The 21,713-nt window shown below is 30.7% G+C and overlaps 1 protein-coding gene across 2 annotated transcripts; it reads left to right on the plus strand.

Moving 5' to 3' along the window:
• Positions 1-14,475: 14,475 nt before the first annotated feature.
• Positions 14,476-16,677, plus strand: LOC7463369 (uncharacterized). 2 transcript variants are annotated; one of them, XM_024584985.2, is made up of 5 exons: positions 14,476-14,621; positions 15,105-15,256; positions 15,545-15,643; positions 15,770-15,921; positions 16,027-16,677. In XM_024584985.2, the coding sequence occupies exons 2-5, from the start codon at positions 15,143-15,145 to the stop codon at positions 16,403-16,405; spliced, it is 744 nt and encodes a 247-aa protein (XP_024440753.1). In that variant the 5' UTR covers positions 14,476-14,621; positions 15,105-15,142; the 3' UTR covers positions 16,406-16,677. The 2 variants fall into 2 exon arrangements, with proteins under 2 accessions (XP_024440753.1, XP_024440754.1); XM_024584986.2 differs by lacking the exon at positions 14,476-14,621 and adding an exon at positions 14,629-14,857.
• Positions 16,678-21,713: the final 5,036 nt, after the last annotated feature.

The following is a 21,713-nucleotide window of genomic DNA, read 5'->3' on the forward strand; positions in this document are numbered from 1 at the left end:
GAGGTACAAACATTGTGAAAAATGACTTAACCTTGTAAAGGGGGAGCTTCTGTATCGAATGATGGTTTCTGTTTGTCTAGTGGTGGCCAGAGTTGCCATGATTGTTGCCTAGAAGAGTGGTCACGATCAGCCAAAATGGGAGAACCCTGACCAAAACAACGTTGTTTTCCTTAAACCGTTAAAATTAGGGATTTAATAATTAGGATTAGACAATCTCCAATTTAGTCTTTAGTCTTTTAATTTAAGCTCAAATGTTCTTAATAGAGACAAAATCGATTAATTTTATGCAACTAGGCTCCTGCTAAACATCAAGTGAGACCTTTCAAGTCTGACGCCTTTTTCAAAGTAGTTTTTAGTTTCTAATTTGTTCAATTTAGCCCCAATTAAGCCTTAATCTTTGATTTTCTTCAATTTAGTCCCTGAAAAAGTTTGATACAGTCCCCAATGTTGTGTGCCTTTTGTAGAAAGGTTCTTTGGTCCTGAATTTATTTAGTTTAGCCCTTAATTGACCCCTAAACTTTGATTTTCCTATAATTTCACTCAGGATTTCACTCGATTAAGCTTGTAAAAATTAAATTTGGTTCTCCAAAGTTCTAATTTTTTCTTCTCAATTAAGCCCAAATTAGGCTTTCAAACTTAATTTTTCATCAATTAAGTTCTTAATTAAATTAATTTGACCCACCAAAATTAATTTTTCATCAATTAGGCTTCCAAATTTAATTAGGTTCATGATTAAATGAAATCAGCCTATTAAAAATCTAATTAAGTCCTCAAACTTAATTTTTATGCAAATTCATTTAATATTTATTTATGTTAGCCTTGAATTTGGATTTTCTTTCACATTTAGGTCCTTCAAGAGTGAAATTGAGTTTTCAATATTGTCAAAGATCCAGTTTGGTCCCTCTATCTCTCATTTATGCATTTAGATCTCTCTCCAACATGTTCTTGCCAACCATTTTCTACATTTGTTCTTTATTTTTCAACCTTCTTTCTTTTATATTATTATTTTTGTATTTTTATTATTATTTTTTATAAAATAAAATGCCCAAAATTAGGTTATGACACTTTTATTTAGCCAAATTTTGTGTTGCTTATTTATGCTGTCTGTTTTTATCATTTCCATTTGTGTCATAGATGTTTCATGTCAAGCTTTTTTACTTTAAAAAAACTTTTTCTTTAATTATCTGTTAGAAATTGAACTCAACCATGTCAAAAGAAAAAAATATTGAATATAGCAATATAAACAACTTAAATACATAAAAACTTGTTTCATCAAGTTTATTTGTATCATTAAATTTTATATTATCTATATCAGTCATTTTGAAATCTTTTCTTAAAAAAAAAGGCATTCAATTATTGACTTTTTCTTAATTTTATAATTTATTGAATCAACATTAGAAATAAAAGTCATAATTACTTCTTAATTTATTGATGTGTATGTGAAATATTCAAAGTTTCTTTAATATTCTCATGAACTTTAGAAATATCATGTATGTCTTCTCTTTCCTAATTTGACCCAAATCCTCACCTACATCAAGCATGCTAATTTTAGTATGAAAGAAATCTACATTAGTTACTTTTTTTTTAGACTTGAAAACAATACATGCATCTTCAATTTTAGTTGACTTTGAGTTAACTACTTTGGGGTCATTTCTTCAATCAACTAGTTCCTTATAAGATGATCTGGCTTTTATTTTTTATGCTCGTTATCTAAGAAAACAAATATATCTCTCACCTTATCTATCTCTTACCTTTTCATTTTTGGACTTGAAAAAACTATATGAATTTTTCGTTTTAGTTAGCTTTGAGGTAACTACTTTGAGACCATTTCTTCAATCAACTATTTTCTTATAAGATGATTTGACCTTTATTTTTTATATACTCATTATCTAAGAGAACAAACTATCTCTCAATAATTTTCTCATATAAAACCAAGACATAATAAGTGACCTACCTTATGTGATCAAATCATAATGAATTTTTCTCCACCGAAAAGAAGCTCTACCTTTCAACCTGTTTATGAATAATCTTGCCATCCTTTACTCTAAGATATTCATGTATTTTATAAGTTTATCAAATTTAGCAATCTAATAAAAAAATTCCTCTATCTTTCTATCTCTAATAAAGCTAGGGACATCAATTTTTAAACATAATTCTTTCATCTCATGATAACTTCTTTTAGGCCCATGCGTATTATAATCAACATAATTTTATAGCCTCTGTCAATTTCATTTTCATCAAATTCCTTCAAATAGACAAGTTATCTATATGGAAATGTAGGAACATGTTTGGGGTCTAGTCTGCCCTGAGATAAGTTTCTAGACACATTCTTTTCCTCATCACTATCATTGTTTTCACCTTTCCCTAGCAATTGATACAACACTTAATTATGTTTGCTACTGAACACCTTAACCATTCAAATCTTTGTAATAAGGTTCTTTATACTACATTTTGAGTCACCATAACATTTTAAAAAGCCTTAATATTTTTTTTCTATTGAACATGTCAACCAACTTTGATACCATATCCATATCATATAATAGAAAGAAAGAAACCAAGGTTTTATAAACTCTAAAATTATAACTAAACTTTAGAGAAAACTCTGATTTTATAAATATTAAATGTCAATAATTCTTAATTGTTCTAAAAATAAGTTAGGCAATCTATTTATACTAGTCCTATACCTGAATTCTAGTTCTTATAGGAGAAAAAATCTTTACTGAAAGTAAGATAGCTAATATAGATCCAACTAGTATTAAGATTCCTAAATTAAATATATAAATTAGAATCCAAGTAGCATTAAGATTCCTAAATTACATAATAAAAGTAAAATAAAATAAAAATTCCAAAATAGAAACTCCTAAACCTAATTTGGACATGAAAATGACCTTAGTTGGTTACAGTAAGCTAAATCCTTATAGAATCGATCTTATAGAAGCACTCATAAATTTTAGCTTGGTCCAACAATCGGATTAAAAGTTATGATAATATTTATCAGCAAACTTGTTTGACTCATTCATACTTCTTCTTAGATTTGGACATATCATTATGGCCTATGATTATACATGCTAAATGTTCCATGTTAGTTGATACACATGTCAGTAATGGTATGGATATTTGTAGTACTCATATTAACCTCAAGCTACACTACTACCTTGGCCTTACTATTTAACAATGCAACAAAATCAATTGTTGTAATTGTAAAACGAAACCTATATTGAGTCTTATGCTTACTTTATATTTGAACAAGTTAGGATCTACTTGAGATTCAAAGATTTAACACTTGTGCCTTGTTTTTTTCATTTAATACTCTTTTCTAGAAACTACTTTTCAAACTTTAGAAATGTTAGTCAATGAAAAGTGGTTTCCAATCAAAGGAAAAAATAAGCCTTTCTTTAAGGAAAATGTTTTCCTCTTCTTAGTTTTGAAAAAAACTTTCATTTTTTTAACAGAAAATAACCTCATACCCTAAAGTTCCACCTTTCATAAATCAATCTCTTTCTCTCTCTCTCTCTCTCTCTCTCGCCTTTTCTTTTTCCTTTTCTGTTATTAGTAAAATCTTTTTATGTTTTATTTTCTTTTTCCTCTTAGTTTGGATTTTTGAGTTGTGATTGTAATGTGGATCTTGAAATCTTATTAGTTTGAGAAAGACATGGTTATTAGAATTATGTCAAATCATATACTGACATCAACTTTGAAGAGAACACCAAAGTGCAATCTGCTTCAATTGAAAATGATAGTGAAAATGAAAAATTATATAAAGAAAAGAGGCATCTTCCTTTAATACACAAAAAAGGTTAACATAGGAAGAGAAACCATACCTATAAAGATGATGGTGTTGAAAAGTTGTCTAAAAAGGTTGGAAAGGTAACATTAGCACTTCAAAGCTTAAGCAAAAATCAACTTGATGTTAAGAAGCTATATGCAAAAGTGATGAAAATTGATGGTTTTGATGAGATCACTCTTGATAATGTTTTTGATCATTTGGTTTAAAATAAAATTTTGGTAAAAGCATTTATGACAAAAATTACTAACGTGAGAAAAATTTAGGTTCAAAATCTTGTGAAACAATGCTATTATAAGTCTGGATGCTAAGATAGTTTAACTAGGATAAGAAAATCAATGTTTGTTATTTGACAAGTATATTTATGTTTGTTATTTGGTCAAGTATTGTTTATGTTTTTAAATTTGAACTAATATCTATGAGTATAATATCAAAACTTAATATTGATGCATGGTATGTAAGATTTAAAATGTTTATATTTATTTCTTGATGTTTATCAAATAGTTTAGTTTGTTTAAATTAATTCTAACCAAATAATTTTTTTTTAAAACAAAGTGGTGGCATTTCTGTTATTATAGACGTGATTCCATACTTGAAGGTCTTCCTTGCCATGTATCGTAATAAATACACCACGATTGATATTACACTTCACAACAATGGATTTGCCTTGTTAAGTTTTACCTATATCTATGTATATATTCCCCTTAATTCGTTGGAGATATTAACTATTATATATGCATGCCACGTATAAATAACTATAGTCTAGTTGATGTCTAACTAGCCATCTACATATGTCAGGTATTTTGTAAAGGTTCGTCATTGTTTAATGACATGTCAAGGGAAATAGCAAGACTAATAGAAGAAAGGAAGCTTAGGATGATGCCATGGTTAAAAGCGATCATCCTCCTAAATTTGCCACAGCTTTGACCATTTTTATATTTATGATCATCCTCCTACTAAAAAAATGACTTCTTGTGAGATGTAAATTGAGGCGCCTGTTTTCAGGATAATTCATAGTCTATGAGAAGGTTTCTTAAATAAAATATTTATTCACAATAGTTAGGAGCAAATTAGAACCCATTCAAGTTAAGACTTTTAAATAGAATAGGTAGGATTCAATGTACAAATGTTAATTTAAAGGCATCACACTAATTACTCTTTAACTATGGTTGTCCATAAACTAATAGTATAAACTAGTCACTTTTCGCTTCGCCATGGGTCAGGTCAAAATTGTTTTTGATATAAAAAGACAATTATCTTAAACATAGCAAGAAAAATTCTGATTTTGAATTCAAAATTTAAAGCATATGTTTAATAAAATTGACCAAGGCTTCCATACGCCAACAAATGTAAATGATAAGAATCAACAAACAACACTACAAGATTCATTGCAGGTAGCAATTCAACCAATTACAAGAGCATGAGCCAAGGGGATCAAATAGATATTCAATAGACTGATTCAGGCTAAACAAGCTTCAAGAATTTCTTTTAAGATGGTCAAGTATGAAGTTGAGTTCAAAGAAGAATCAAGCCTTGATCAATGTGATCTAAGCAAGAGATGGAGCTGCTTAACTTGTACCAGAGCTTGGTTACACAACTTTATTTTAATGGTTATAGCTTTCAATTAGACCATTGGATCGAGCTAAAATTTTATCAGAAGATTTTAAAGGCCATGTTTTCTATAGGGTTAAATTTTGATTGTTGGTTTTAGAGTTATCACCTTTTGAGTTTGCTTCAGTTAGTATCAGAGCTTGACTTTTAAAATCAAGTTTCATCTATCTATCTTTAAACTCAGTTTTATTCATGTTTTGAGTATTGTTTTTGTTGTTAAGTTCAGTTTTCTCTAAAAATTATCAAACTATAGTTTTGTTGGTGTTCTTGATTTCAGCTTTACCATAATTCCTAGTTTTCTTTGTGTTCTTGATTTTGGCTTCACTTTAATTCCTAGTTTCTTTGTGTTCTTGATTCATCTTTACCCTAATTTCTAGTTTCTTTGTGTTCATGACTTCGACTTTATCCTAATTTTTCTAGCTTGCGGTTTCATTGAAAAAACAAATTTATCTATCAAACTAGTATTCTGCTAATATATATATAAAAAGAGAAAAGTTATATGTTATTTATTTTCTAGTGAAATTTATAAAAAGAAAGAAAAGAGGAAAGAAAAAAGAAATCACAAATCATAGTTGTGAAAATTAGTTTATTGTTAGGATTGTGGATTTGAGATCAGTTTGAATTGAAAATGTCAAGTTGATTGAAACTATATTGATTTTGAGTTCTTAAGTTCTTTTCAATTAGCAATCAGTTTGTTTGGATTGATTCTAAATTAAATTCAGATTGTTATTGAATTTAGGTTTGTTTGTTGAGTTTTTCTTATTCCTAGTTTCGTTATCATTTTTCTTAATTGTTATGTCTTTTTGAATCCTTTGGTTGAACATTATAATCTAAATTTTTTTATTGCTTTTGTTCAATTCCTTTAAAAGTTGAAGAGGGGAGCTAATAGGGGTAAAAGGGAAAAAGTGTGAGACGCCAAATTACAAGCGAAACACTAGTAGAGTGACACATCTTTGAGAGTAAACATTAAGGGAGTGCGTGAGGATTATTTACTAGCATTTTTTTCATATTTAAAGATGTCTTCTAAAGTTGAATCATCACATAAGAAGGGGAAGGAGAACACTTATTTTGTATTGCAAGCCATGCAAAAATAATTTGAGATGATGAATGTGTTGTTTGGTGAGGTAAAGGATTGAATGGATAGACATAATGTCATGATTGCTAGTTCACAAAAGAGACCATCCCAAATGGTTCTTAATGCCAGAAGGCCAGAAAAATATGCTACCACACTTATAGATGAGTTTGTTGATGAGAATAAGGATAGTGATTTAGATGAATTCGATCAAGCTTTATTCGGCCAAAGAGGTAGAATTTGGCAACATGGTACTTTCGGTGATATGAGGTTTTGACATTTTAGGGATTCTAGCTATAAAGGATTTAGGAGAGATAATAGGTTTTTTGATAATTTGGATAGAAATCTCGAGAGTATTAATATGAAGATTCTTGTTTTTCAAGGGAGGAATGATTTAGAAACTTACTTAGATTGAGAAAAGAAAATGGAGTTTATTTTTTATTATCACAACTACTTGGATTATAAAAAGGTAAAATTAGTTGTGATTGAATTTATTGATTATTTTGTGGGAACAACTTGTTTTGAGTAAGAGACGGAATCATGATAGGCATATTAATACTTGGGACTAGATGAAGGTGATAATAAGGAGGCGATTTGTTCCTAGTTAGTATTATTAGGATTTGTATTAGAAACTGAAAAGCTTAACTCGAGGTTCTAAAAGTGTAGAGGACCACCATAAAGAGATAGATGTAGCTATGATTTAAGTGAATGTAAATGAGAATAAAGAAGCTACCATGGCTAGATTCTTGAATGGTTTGAACCATGGGATAACGAATGGTGTGGAGTTACAACACTATATGAACTTAGAAGACATGGTGCATATGGATACAAAGGTAGAGTGATAACTCAAAAGAAAAGGTAGTTCACGACAAGTTTAAAATTTAGGTTCTTTTTCATCATGGAGGCTGAATTAGAAGAATGATGAGAATGCCCAAACTAAGCTGAATGTGAGTAGTAAAACTGAGACAACTAAGGTTAAGAAATAGTTCCCTACCAATATTTAAGGTAAATATAATTCTCGACCACCTCATAATCATTATCTTAAATGTTTTTATTGTTTGGGAGTAAGTGATATAACATCACAAGGTCCAAATAAAAGAGTGATGATTTTGTGTGATAATAGAGAGGTTGAAATTGAAAATGACGATAATTATGAGAAGATGTCACCACTTGAGGATGATAGTGATGATGATGTAGAGTATATGGTTGAGGGTGAGTCACTTGTGGTTAGGCGTGCATTGAAGGATGATTTGGAGCAGTGAAGAGAGAATATTTCTCATATAAGATGTCACATCAGTAATAAGGTATGTAGAATAATTACAAATAAATGAATTTATGTTAATATAACTAGTAATACTCCTATATAAAAGTTAAATTTTCCTACTACAAAACACCGTACACTATATAAGCTGCATTGGTTTAATGAATATAAGGAAATAAATGTGAATAAACAAGTTTTAATTTCTTTTCCAATTAGAAGGTATAATGATGATATATTGTGTGATTTTTTTTCTATGCATATGGGTCATATACTATTAGGTAGGTTATGGAAATTTGATTGGAAGGTTATTCATAATAAGTTCAAGAATAACTATTTATTTATAAAAGATGGGAAAATCCATCACCCTTGTATCGTCAACCTGAAGACAAATGTATGAAGAATAATTAAAATTAAAAGGAGAGAATAAGGTCGAGACGAGAGAAAAGAGAGATTCAACTTAGGGAAGTAAAAAAAAACAATTGGCCAAGAATAGTGAGAGGAGAGAAAAATAAAAATTGGACGAGAGGAATGAAAAAGAAAAAAAGAGTAGTAAAAGGATAGACAAGAGAGAGGGGCTATGTGAAAAGAAAGGAAATGAGAGTTTTGAGGGAAAAATAAATAGGCATAAGAGTTTTTATGCAAAAAAGAGTGATATCAAGAGTACCTTTTATACTAAGGAGCTTATATTTATACTTTTTATATAAAGAGACATGTTTTACCGCTAACGATCTTGGTTATTCTCTTCCTAGCGTTGTTGTTTCTTTGTTACAATTATATGAAGATGTATTCCTCGATGATTTCTTAATGATTTACCACCAGTAAGAGAAATAAAACATCAAATTGATCTTGTACTTGGAGTTGTAATTCCTAACCGACTAACCTATACAAGTAATCCATAGAAGATAAAGGAGCTTCAACGGCAAGTTGAGGAGTTGATGTTTAAGGAGTACTTGAGAGAAAGCATGAGTCCATGTGTGGTACCAGTGCTTCTTGTGCTGAAAAGGGATGTGTCTTAAAGGGTGTGTGTGGATTACCGAGTTATCAACAATATTACGATAAAGTATAGAGATCTAATTCCTAGGCCAGATGACATGTTAGATAAATTGCATGGTTCATTTATCTTTGTGAAAATTAATTTGAAAGATCGATATCATCAAATTAGAATGAAAGAAAGAGATGAATAAAAAACTATTTTTAAGACTAAATATGAGTTATATTAATGGTTGAGTGTGTCATTTGGTCTCATTAATATACAACTCATTTATAAGATTAATGAATCATGTTTTGCATGTATTTATATTTATAGACAAAATCTTTATAGTCTATCTTGATAATATCTTAGCATACAATGAAGCTTAAAGGAGCATATCAATCATTTGCATTGTGCGCTTGGTGTTTTAAGGAATGAGAAATTATATGCCAACTTAAAAAGTGTACCTTTTGCATTAATTAAGTTGTTTTTCTTGGATAAGTTAGTGGAAAATGTATAGAAATGTTGAAGAAACTCTAAAAGAGTGTTCGACATCAAACAAAAAAGAAAAATAAACAATATGCATATAAAGCTAACAGAGGTCGTATGCGTTTTATCTTTAAACCTAGTGATTGAGTTTGGGTTTATATAAGTAAGGAAAGATTTTTAGCCCTTAGGCGATCTAAGTTGCATCCTGAAGGGGATGATCTATTCCAAATCCTTTAATGGATTAATGACATGAAGTTCGAACTTGCAGATGAGTATAATATTAGTGCTATATTTAATGTTTCTAATCTTATCCTTTTGATGTAGGTGACGATTTAAGATCAAATTCTTTTAAGGAGAGAGGGAATGATGAGAACCAATAAGCAAAACCACATGATTCATTGCATATGCTGATTGGACCAATTACAAGGACAAATGCCAAGAGGATTAAAGAGGCATCAAACATAAAGTTGAGTTCAAAGGAGGATCAAGCCTTGATTAATGTGATACAAGCAAGAGATGAGTCTACTTAACATGTACTAGAGCTTGACTATATCACTTTATGTTAATGGTCATAATGTTCAATCTAACCACTCTATTTCATATAGGGTTAAAAATTTTATAGCAATCAGACATCGAAAAGGCCTTCCAATAAGTTCTAGAAGTTGTTATATGGGTTGAGTTTTATTTATTAAGACTTGGACTTTGTTATTTTATTTTAGAAATAATATTAGAGAGGATTTCTCTTACTTATGGTTCTTCATTAAACTATTCATAACTTATCAACATTTTTTTTCTTTATAGCATTCAACCCTCGTACATTTGGTTCTTGGTTTATTATAATCAACAGATCAGTGTTTTCATCCAATAACTATTGTTCTTTGGTTCAAGTAATCAATGAGTTCGGTTCTATTCAACTTGATTGTAACTTTCTTAGGTTAGGATTTAATCTTAATCATAGGTTTTTAGTTTCTTAACCTTCGGGTTTGTATCAGTAAACACTATCAAAATGCTATTTTGTTTTTTTAACCAAATACCAATTCAAGAATATGAGAAATCAACTTAGATCAAGACACCTATCTTGTTCCATAAGAAGCCATAAAAGTTTTATTTATTTATTTGTCTAGTGATATTTTTTATATATAATAAGAGAAATAATTTAAATTTTATTGAAACAAAATAATTTTCTAATATAAACTCTCCTTTTTTTTTATTGTTCTATGCCATTTATTTAATAAAAATCAAAAGCAATCACCACAAACATTAAAAAAAAACTTTAAGGTTGTAAAACAAGGATAAAAAGATATTTGTCTAATTAAAACTTTTTTTTTTTATCTTATTAAATCATGTGGGTCAACCTGAAGGCTCCTGGACTTAGCTCTTTACTTAGCATGAGTTTCAAATTAAATCATATAAGAGTTGAACTAATGTGACCCAGTTGATTTGGAGGGTCCAACCATGACCTAGTCGACCTAGTCAAAACCAAGTTTGACTAAAATAATTGTAGACCATCGTTATTTTAATTATTTCTAAACATTAACATGATGTTTTAGGTGGATCCAGGTCTTCAATTGTAGCCTAGCTGACTTGATGGACCAAGCCAAGATCGATTTGCTTTAAAAATAAATAAATTAAAACATATCAATCTAACATTTCTTATAAGAAATATACTTGGACAAAAATATTTTAAATAAACTTGGGTTAACCTGTCAAATCCGTAACTTATATCATAAACCCTTATTGGGTTTAATAGCCTTATCTTCTGAAATTTAATTTTTTGTATAATTGAACGATTAACAATCTAAAAAACATAAGGGAAGTTCTTAATCAAAATTTAAAGAAATAAATTAATGCAACCTAAAAAAATACATATAAAAGGAGAGTTTGAATTAAAATTTTAAAGAAAAAACTAAAAAAAAGGTTAGGGATTTTGGGCTTATCAAGAACCCCAAAATCCTAGACATGTTTGGGCCTAAAAACCCAGACATTGATTTCTTCTTCTTCTTTTTTTTTTTTTTTTTGCATCCATCTTTTTTTTTTGAAAGAAAAATAAATAGATAAAACATCATCTACAATAGCATAAGACGCATCTTCTAGAAACCTAATTTTCAACCATAATATTGGTTGAAAAATCAGGGTCAAGTTTTTTAGACCCTAAAAACCTATTTTCAACTAAATTTTCATCTAAAAACATCTAAAAAAACACTTTAGATGCTTTTAAAAAAAATCCAGTTGCGGTCTTAAACTTGAAAAAAAGCAGTCTCAAAATGAACCCAATTATGAAAACTTTTAAGCCTCGATCTATTTTTTTAGGCAAGATGAACGTAAAAAAATACCTCAATTGAACTTTTTTTTTGTTAAAATTAACTCGTTTACATTAAGATCAACTTTTATTGTGGTTGGAATGGGGCCAAACCAATAACTCTCTTTCCTTCATATGTTTTTAATGACTTTCTCTCTTCTTTTTCAAACTAAGGATTGAGATGAGACAAAAATAAAGTCTTGAATCAAAACATAAAATCCCCAAACTAAAGGGACCAAAAAGAAAATATAACTTAATTTTTGGTAAGAAAAACTTATGTTTTTTCATATAGCCAAGTCTCAAATTTGTTTTCTAAGAAAATCTTATCTTTTTATGAGAATTCATGTCATTTATGTTTCAATGTTTTTTTAATTAAATCCTAAAATAAAAAATGAAATTAAAAATAAAGGGCATGCTCACTTATAAATGAAAACGACAAATTATGCTTGATTTTTTTTTACTGATACTGAAATGAAATGAGATTGAGTGAAATTAATGTCTTAGTATTTTTTTTTTCTAATCTTTTAGTGCTAAATAAACATTTTGCTTGTCAATTTTAGACATTCATTATCTCCTCAAGGCTTATTTGGTCATTTTATGTTATTTTGATAAAACAAAAATTCAACTCAATTTCTAAAGGTCAAATAAAAGATTTTTAACAAAAAATAAAAAGTGAAAATAAAAAAAAATAAAATAAAGGGTGGAAAGTGTAAAATTTTCAAAACACATGTAAAGACACTCAAAATAGAAAAAGAAGAGTTTACTATTCTTGATTAAGGACTTTTATCTATTATAAGATTTTTCATTCATATTTACATTCAATTTTTGCATTTTTTTTATGAAATGCTGTCTCTTTTTTTAGAGAACTTATCCTTTTTTGTTAATTGATTATAACAAAAATTAATTAAAAAATCAAAATAATTTAAAGGTAAAATGAAAATAAAGAAGAGTTGGAGTATAAAGTTAATATTACTCCAAAAGATTAACCAAAACTAATATATAGCAAATCCAAATAGACATAGATTGCCAAGAAACTTCAAAGTCCCTACAATCAGGCCGAGTCAGCTCATTTTAAAAATAGAAAAACTCAAATGTGAGGTTGAAACCACTTATTTTGCATGAACAAATGTACGATTGAGAATTTTTCTAGGAAATATTTTTGGCGATTCAGCTTAAAACAACAGATGTTATAATGTCCAACACAAACCAAGTCATTGGATAATTCACCACAAATAAATCAATTGCAAAAATTCATATATATTTTTGAAACATTTTATTTTATTTTTTAATATTTATAATTTTTTTTTATGAAAACATGTTGGGTTCCTAAATATCATACACACAACATAAACAATAAAACAAAATTATTCGGAAGTCCTTAAGATCTCGTTAGACAGATGTAAAGTTGTTTAAAGATTTATTGTCACAAGATCTGATCTTCTTCAGCTTTGAATAATTCTTTAAAAGTTGTGCTTTATAAACTACAAGTCCTTCAATTATTTGACCTCCAACAATAATCCATACAAATCACCCGTGAGAAATCTTCTAAATCTCTATTTAGAAGAGATGAATTGTTATGTTTAGAGTGCTATCTCTAATTTTGTGTTTACATAGTTCTTTTGTCTAATAGACAACTCTTAAAAAATAAGAGACATATCTTACTATTTAATTATAGGGAAATATGAAAAAGCCTATAAATTGATAAAATATCAATTTGCCCTTGAATAATATCCATATATTAATTTAAGATAATTTTATAAATTAACTCAATTAAGTCCTTACTTGAGTTTTCTAGGTCTAAAAATATAATCCCTATATTAATTATATTGTAGTCTTTAATTTCTAAAATATATTTTAATCAAATTATACTTAATTAAATCATCTTAATTTAATTTTTACTAATGATTCTTATTGTGTGTGATCATCAAGTTCTAATATATTGGCCCAAATATAAATTATAATTCTAATTAAATAGAATTAAATAAATTAATTTATTATCAATTCAATAATTGATTAATTTATAATGGAAGATAAGGTGCATCGTTTAGCAATGTGTCATGATCCCCAAAATATTAGAAAATTCATTAGTGATTTGACTTAACCTTTCAGTGACTGGTTTCTCAGTGTAATTAATATCATTTCATCAATAATATTTTGATTTAACATTAAAGTATAAAGTATGTCTACCATGTTAAACCATGCTTATTCTTTACATAATAGTCATTAATCATTTGAATAATATTTGAAATTCTTTTCAAATCTCATTTCATCTTGGTCAAGGATCTCTCAGTCAATACCATTTGAGTACATATATAATATTTTTTCTAATTCATCTAGGGTGATGAATCCTCTCTTGATCACTCAAGTACTTTCATATAATTCATGTTATACCCAATGTCTGCCCCTTCATTACCTCGATTAAAATAACATGTAACATGATTAAAGCATAACATTCTCTATAAAGATAACTTAGTGATTTTAAGTCTAAGCATCACTTACACAATCGTTACGTGAGCTTTTTCATAGACATAGGTGATCTCTTTATATAGAATTTCCATGTGGGTCAGTTCAGTGTACATGTCTTATGACAAACACTTACATATTAGTTCTAAATATTTCTTATACCTTAGCTTATGAGAACAACCGCTTCTTTTCATAAATAAAAGAACATAATATGTATCAGTCTCTGCAACTCTAATAAATATCTAATATTTAAGAGAGTATTAACCAAGAACATTTTAGGAACAATACTTTGATGCAATAAAAATCTCATAATTATAATAACTTTATAATTTCCTTTACAAAATATTTTTGTCTCATAAATTTTATTTTTATTCTATATTTATTAATTTAATATTATATAAATATTAAAAATAAATTAATTTTTTATTAATAATAAATATATATTTATATTAATATAATAATAATCAATTGGCTATATAACATATTAAATTAATAAAATTCTATAATGATTTTTTACAAACAAGAACAAAAAAGGAAAAAAGAAACAAATAAAAAGGCAACGTTTCCATTATAGGCAAGAATAAAACAGCTCTCCGCGCGACCTTAGCCATTGCATTTCACAGATTGAGCATTACAGAAAGTGAAAAAAGAAATTTAGCAACAAAGCTTCAGGTCCTCTCTCTTATTCCTTTCCGCATTTCACACTTTCTATTTCACATTCTTTCTATTAATTTACCACACCCAAAACTAAGATCCAAACGTTCTCCATTTTTACGGGAATGTAAGGAAAATACAATGAGTATTCATGATCATGGGCTGAACCGAGGAATCTCGAAAAGCGTTGCCAAATTTTAGAATTAATTCTTGCTAATTTTAGATCAGAATCAAGATATTACTCCCTTTTACAGGTTTAATCAGATTTTCATTCTTGTACTATTGGGCTGTAGCATGATGTAGATTCGAAAGCTAGAGTTGAGAATGCAGGCTGTTTTACTTTGGGACTTGTCTTGTCTCACTAAGCCTATTTTGAACGATGGCATGAGACAGATAAACAAGTTATAGTTGCTTGATTGAGTTGTTTTTATTTATTTATTTATCTCGTTTAAGTCCTCACGAAATCTACAATACTTAAAGAACATTTCTTGTTTCTCGCAGTGACATATGAGAAGTAGGATTTTAGGGTGGAGGTGAAAATGAATCCCAAATCCAATCCATTTTCTGCAGCTGGTTCAGGGCTCATTCGAGGGGGATTGGGTGCTTATGGAGAGAAAATTTTTGGGTCAGGCTCTGAGTATGTACAAAGCAATGTGAGTACTTTTATCCCTGTGGATATATTGCCAGCTAGATAGGTTGGCATAGCAAACAAAGAATTACCAAGCTCAATAGTTCTGATGACTCTTTCATGTAATGACCCGAGTATTCTTGTTTTTTTATCAGCTTGAATTACAGCACATTAGACATCTATAACTGATTAACTTCTGTATGAATATTTATTTCCGTAAGGTTAATGGATGTGATATCACTACTTGGTAAGAAAACATTGCTGGGCATCAACAATTGAATGTGTTTCTTATGATTTTATTATCGATGAGCAGATAAGCAAGTGCTTCTCTTACCCTCAATATTACTTCCAAGTGAATGACCATTATGTCAGGAATAAATTGAAGATTGTTCTTCTTCCTTTTCTAAACAGGGTAAGTGAAATGTTTCTAATTGGCATAACACAAAGCATTAAGGTTAAGAAAAACAACATGTAAGATTGTAAGTAGTTGGTTAACTTAAAGAAACTGTAATGCAGTTCTCTCTTATCTTCTTTCTAGGGCCACTGGACAAGAATAACTGAGCCAGTTGGAGGCAGGCTTTCCTATAAACCTCCAATTAATGACATAAATGCTCCAGATTTATACATTCCTTGCATGGCATTTGCTACCTACTTGGTTCTTTCTGGCATCTCATTGGGCCTTTCTGGGAAGTAAGTGTAGGAACTTTGGTGTAACCAAGCTTCCTAAACAGCTCTCTAACAACAATATATTCCTGTCTGAATATGATCATATTCGCAATTCCAATTTTATGCCAGGTTTACACCAGAGGCCTTAAATTGGCAGTTTGTTAAAGGAATGATAGGCTGGTTTTCCGAAGTGATGCTGCTGAAAGTTTCAATTCTTTCACTGGGAGGTGGGGAGGCACCTCTGTTGGACATGGTAGCATATGCTGGGTATACATTCACAGGGATGTGTGTTGCTGTGCTGGGGAGGATCACTTTGGGCTATACATACTATCTGATAATTTTGTGGACATGTCTTTGCATGGGTATATTTTTGATCAAGACTATGAAGCGAACTCTATTGTCTGAGGTTAGGAGTTATGACTCAAGCAAGCATCAGTACCTCTTGCTCTGCACTGCTTTGACCCAGTTCCCATTGATGTTTTGCCTCAGCAACACTTCAGGAACTTAGCTTTTCTGAAGGCTCTCCTGGAAATATGCATCTGGTTTTATGAGGGTGCCCTTTATTTTCTCTCTTGCATCAAATATTCTGTTGGCTTTCTGTTTCAGAAAAGTACGCGAGTTATACCACCTTTTTTGGTGAACCTGATCAAATTCATATTCTTTGACATCTGGTTTCAGGAATAAGTGCACCGAAGATCTCTCTTCTGTTTATTCTTCATCAATTTTGTAGTCTCTTGTAATATTTGCAGACTTGAACGGTGAATAATCATTCCTTTGCTATTCCCAAGAGTCAGACTGATTCAATATTTTAACCTATTGATAGGTCACAGTTATATTACAATTGCTAAATAGATAAAGTTCCTCTTAGGGTGAGGATGAACCACAATAATTGATACTCTGAAAATATATATCTCCCATTACTGTATAATAAAAAGGTTTAAATACATAAGAATTCAAATAGCTATATTTAATGAAATAATAGCTAACGACCATGGACCAAGCCTTCCAATGGAATGATTGATGCCAGCAAATCCTCAAGCAACTGGTGTTTTCTCCACATCCCCTATATGTGGCACACATTCTCCTCTGCTTATGGCACGTCCTTCTCCTGCATGAGGCATGTCTCTTGCATGATTCATGTCATAAAACGTGGATTCTTGATAGGAGCACGTAGTGACCTTCTTGGTGGTTTATCAATACCTCCTTCTATCACCGGAACCTTGTCCTCAAGGTTCATGTTACTGAACTTTCTATTATGGTCTCCTCATTTGTCTCTTCTTCATCATTTGAATTATAGCTCCTTTCTAACAATAAGAGGTGGGAGCTTTGGCATTTATGGCCGACGTTGAATTTTTCATCACAATTAAAGCAAAGACCTTGAGCTCGCCTCCGTTGCATTTCATCCCAAGTGAGTCTTTTCATTCGTGAAGCTGGTGTAGTTTTTGTTTGTGCTGGAAAGTCAAGTTGCGGAATGAATTGTGAATTCCGTGTGAATTTTTATTGGCGAGTGATCTGGTCATCACGCATTCGTGCAAAGCTAAAAGCTTCCTTTAAAGAGTGTGGTTTGAACATCCTGATTCCTTCAGCAATTTCTGATTTAAGGCCTCCCATAAACATTTCCACCGGTGCTTTCTGTGTCCATCCTTGCACCCGATTTCCCAACCTTTCAAACTCTTTTTGGTAATCTCATAAAGAACCAACCTGTGTAACCCTTGATAACGCTTCATCAAAATCTTCACAATCAATTGGTACGAAACGAGCCCAAAGTTCTTCCTCAAAAACCTCCTATGTTACTTCTCTCCCTTCCTCGATGTAAGCACGGCGTAGCCATTGCCACCATTGATTAGCTTCACCTGCAAGGTGGAATGATGCCAAGGATACTTTTTGTGCTGCTATGGTGCCTTGGTATTTGAAAAATTGTTCCACTCTGTTGAACCATTCAGTTGGATCATCACCAGAGTATCTTGGAAATTCAAGCTTTGTTAACTTGGATGAGAACATTTGTCGTCCTCCTTTTGCAGACTCCGTAAACTCTTCCCTATTATGGCGAGAAGGACCACTACGGGCATTGGTGTTACTGCTGGAGTCTTTAGTTGAGAGCAAGGCCATAGAGAGCTTATTGATGACTTCCTCCATGTGATGTAACTTGTCATTAAGACCAAGTTCCATCCGACTCATACTATCTTAAAGTCCTCCGAGCGCAACTTTTAAATTTTCAATTCTTTCTTTGTTGGTTGCCATTGTAAGATAGAGCTCTAATACCAATGATAGGTCCAGTTAAAGCTATTACAATTGCTAAATAGATAAAGTTCCTCTTAGGGTGAGGATGAACCACAATAGTTGATACTCTGAAAATATATATCCCCATTACTGCATAATGAAAAGGTTTAAATACATAAGAATTCAAATGGCTACAGTTAATGAAATAATAGCTAACGACCATGGACCAAGCCTTCCAATGGAATGATGCCAGCAAATCCTCAAGCAACTAGTGTTTTCTCCACATCCCCTGTATGTGGCACATTTTTCTCTGCTTATGGCACGTCCTTCTTCTGCATGAGGCACGTTTCTTGCATGATTCATGTCATAAAACGTGGATTCTTGATAGGAGCACGTAGTGACCTTATTGGTGGTTTATCACCTATCATACAAAAAGCAAATCATCCAAACATACTAATTGCATGTAATAGTGGCATAATCGCTCAATTGGCATTGCCAAGATGGTAAGTGGTGACAGTTACAAACACTGTCAAAATGGATTGAGGGTAGGATTGATAAAAAGGGGTGGGATTGATTATATTTTTTGTTTGACAAAAAAGAATAATAATCCGAACTAAGGATTGAAAATACTTCATTGCCTACACATTCTCTCAACTTCGCAGTGCCAAGATTGTAAATGGTGGCATTTACAATAATCCAAGGGAACACGAAAGGCAAAGATAATTATCACCATAGTTGTTTATTGTTAAACATGGCTGTCCCTAACGTGTTGATTCAATGACGTATCAGGGACAGCCATGCTTTTTATATTAAATTTCGTTTGTGCGCAGACTTCGGAGACACAATTGCACACGTTTTTCGGGCAAGCAACTTCAATTTATGGTTCCTTTTTAATTGTTGATAATTAACAAGGCAAAAGAGTTAGGCCAATCGTAAGTTTCTAGTACTAAGAGAACACTTTCAAGATAATAGCAATGATCGGCTACTTTTATTAATGGATAACCCTCAGGTAAGCACAATGGTGGTCTTCTTCTAATCCACATTATCAGCACTGACAATTATCATAGAGTATCTTGTCCATGAGTATTTATAGGTGTTTGACTTCTCACTCACTCATTCAATGATCAAGTTATACAGAAAAAAAAAAGGAAGAAAAAGAGGAAGAGGAAGGGTGTGGGAGAAGAAATATTTTCTATTGATGGGTTTTGAAAAACAAACCATATTCTTTAAATAGACATATGATAGGGCTTTATTGTTTTGAAAAGTAAAAAGATTGTCACGACCCGATTCTCGGATCCATAACCAGCACATAGGCAAGGTTTCATACCTATGCGAACCCAAACTTACATACAAACTTATCCATTAAACAACTCAATCAGAGTTCAACACAACAGTAACAACAAACTAACTTCAAAATATAATTTAATTGTCTTAATACAAGAGTTCATATAAATTTATAGTTTTGAAGCACTAACTAGACATAGAGAAAAATGTACAAATTACTACCAAAAAGAGCAGGTTCGAAAGGTTCAACAAAAGTGACCTGCTATCAAGCTATAAGCCTGAAAAGGTAAATAATGAGATGGTGAGTTCAACAACTCAGTGAATAGATAACGTTCAATACACACACACACGAGGTAATACAACAATGAGAATATATATACAATTATGGCTCTACATTCTTATAGGAAGGTTTCTCAAATAGGCCATAACAAGAATATCACATGGTAAAGCTCGTCAGAAAATCAAAATGCAATGAGCATGAGGCTCCGTACTATAGGATGATCAGTCCACAGAGGTTGGTGACTCCCCCGACCAACTAGGGTTCAGATACGATGTGCACAAAGACTAACACTACCCTGTTAGCATGGGTATTCTGACTGACATATCATAGGTTCATAATCATAATCAAACATACATATTCATATCTCAAGGCTCAACTCATGACATCAATCAAATGAGGAGCTATCAATTCAGAAGTCAATTCAAAATATATACTGGTTCGTATCAAGAATTCAGATTCAACAATTGATCATGCTTTATCATAACAAGGATAATAATCAACATATATATTATCAAGAAGCATGATCCAATTCATATTAACAAATCAAATATTTATAATATTTCTCATGCATATGAAAAATTATCCACTCACCTGATTCAAAGCAAACGGCACTCAAAAGCTGATACCGAAGGAAATCCTACCAACATCTCGCCGGTAGAATATCATAATTATCTATATACAAAGGAGACATATTCAAGAATGACTCAAAAGAACATATAACCTATTTAATACACTTATCTAAGGGTATATTCCATAACCCTATATGTTTTTAGACTAAACTAGTTATTTCCCCAAAAACCCAAAATCTAACGGTTTTCCCGAAATCTAATCCATAATAAAACAAATAATAAAATTGGTAATAATTCACTAATTAACCCTCAATTATTCATCAAACCAATCTGCAAAAGCAAATATTACAGCTAGGGACTAATATGTAATTTATCATATTTTTAAGGGTGAAATTGTAACTTTGTCCATTTGGAGGACCAAACTAAAATTATCATAAATCCATTACTATACTGAAATTCTGACCATAATTAATCCTCATTTCTGTCCAGAATATCTCATTATGCTCCAGGGACCATTCTGGAATTTTACCAAATTTTTAGGGTCAAATTGCAATTTTTGTCAAATTGGAGGACCAAATTGAAAGTGTTAAAAATTCATAACTATATTGGAATTCTGTCCATAATTCATCTTTTATTCTGTCCAGAATCTCGGAATATACTCCAGGGACCAATCTGTAAATTTCCAAAGTTTGGGGACTAAACTGTAATTTTCACAAATTGAGGGACCAAACCGAAATTTTGTCATCTTTAACCTCAAACCCAGAATTTTCACAGATTACCTACTATTATCTCCTGATTTCTAACACAAATTCACCATTCAAACAAAATCATAACTCAAAATCACCATCTTTATCTACAATCCTCCATAATCAACTAAATAATCAATTACCCATAATAATCAACCCATAACATTCAATTTAATTCATCAATTAAACCCAAACACAAATTTTCAAAACCCTAACATTTAGCAAAACTAAAATTAAAAGCTCAATAATATACATTTATACATTTAACAACCTAAATCTTACCTTTAAACTTATTCCCTTCAACTCCTTTCTATTTCCCTTCTAATTTCCATCTTTTCTCTTCTTCTTCTTCTTTCTACCTTCTCTCTCCCGTCAGTTTTTCACTCTAAATTTTCAGATCTCTTTTTTTCTTTCTTTCTATTTATATTTATCAAGTTTGTTGAATTACTACACTACCCCTTATTCAATTATACCCACTCTTTAAGCCTCCAAGGGCTTTGTAGCCTTTTCCTATCTCTTTTAATACAAAACATTACAAAGATATTTTAATTATAGTTACACATTATTTTATACAATTTATTTGTTAAAATACAATATCATTAGTGTTTTGGGCTGAGTTTTTTTCCCAATCGTTTTGGATATTGATCGATTCAAATCTAGATAACTCATCTAAACCTAGATGAGACATGATTGAGTTAATTCTAAGAATTATATATA

This window comes from Populus trichocarpa, chromosome 14 (assembly GCF_000002775.5).
Source record: "Populus trichocarpa isolate Nisqually-1 chromosome 14, P.trichocarpa_v4.1, whole genome shotgun sequence".
Taxonomy (NCBI): Eukaryota; Viridiplantae; Streptophyta; class Magnoliopsida; order Malpighiales; family Salicaceae; genus Populus; species Populus trichocarpa.

Excerpts from the sequence above, each read along its gene's own strand:
- LOC7463369 (XM_024584985.2), top strand. The coding sequence starts at position 15,143 with ATGAATCCCAAATCCAATCCATTTTCTGCAGCTGGTTCAGGGCTCATT. Across the intron at positions 15,257-15,544 it reads CTGAGTATGTACAAAGCAAT|ATAAGCAAGTGCTTCTCTTA; the intron begins GTGAGTACTTTT and ends ATCGATGAGCAG. Across the intron at positions 15,922-16,026 it reads TCATTGGGCCTTTCTGGGAA|GTTTACACCAGAGGCCTTAA; the intron begins GTAAGTGTAGGA and ends ATTTTATGCCAG.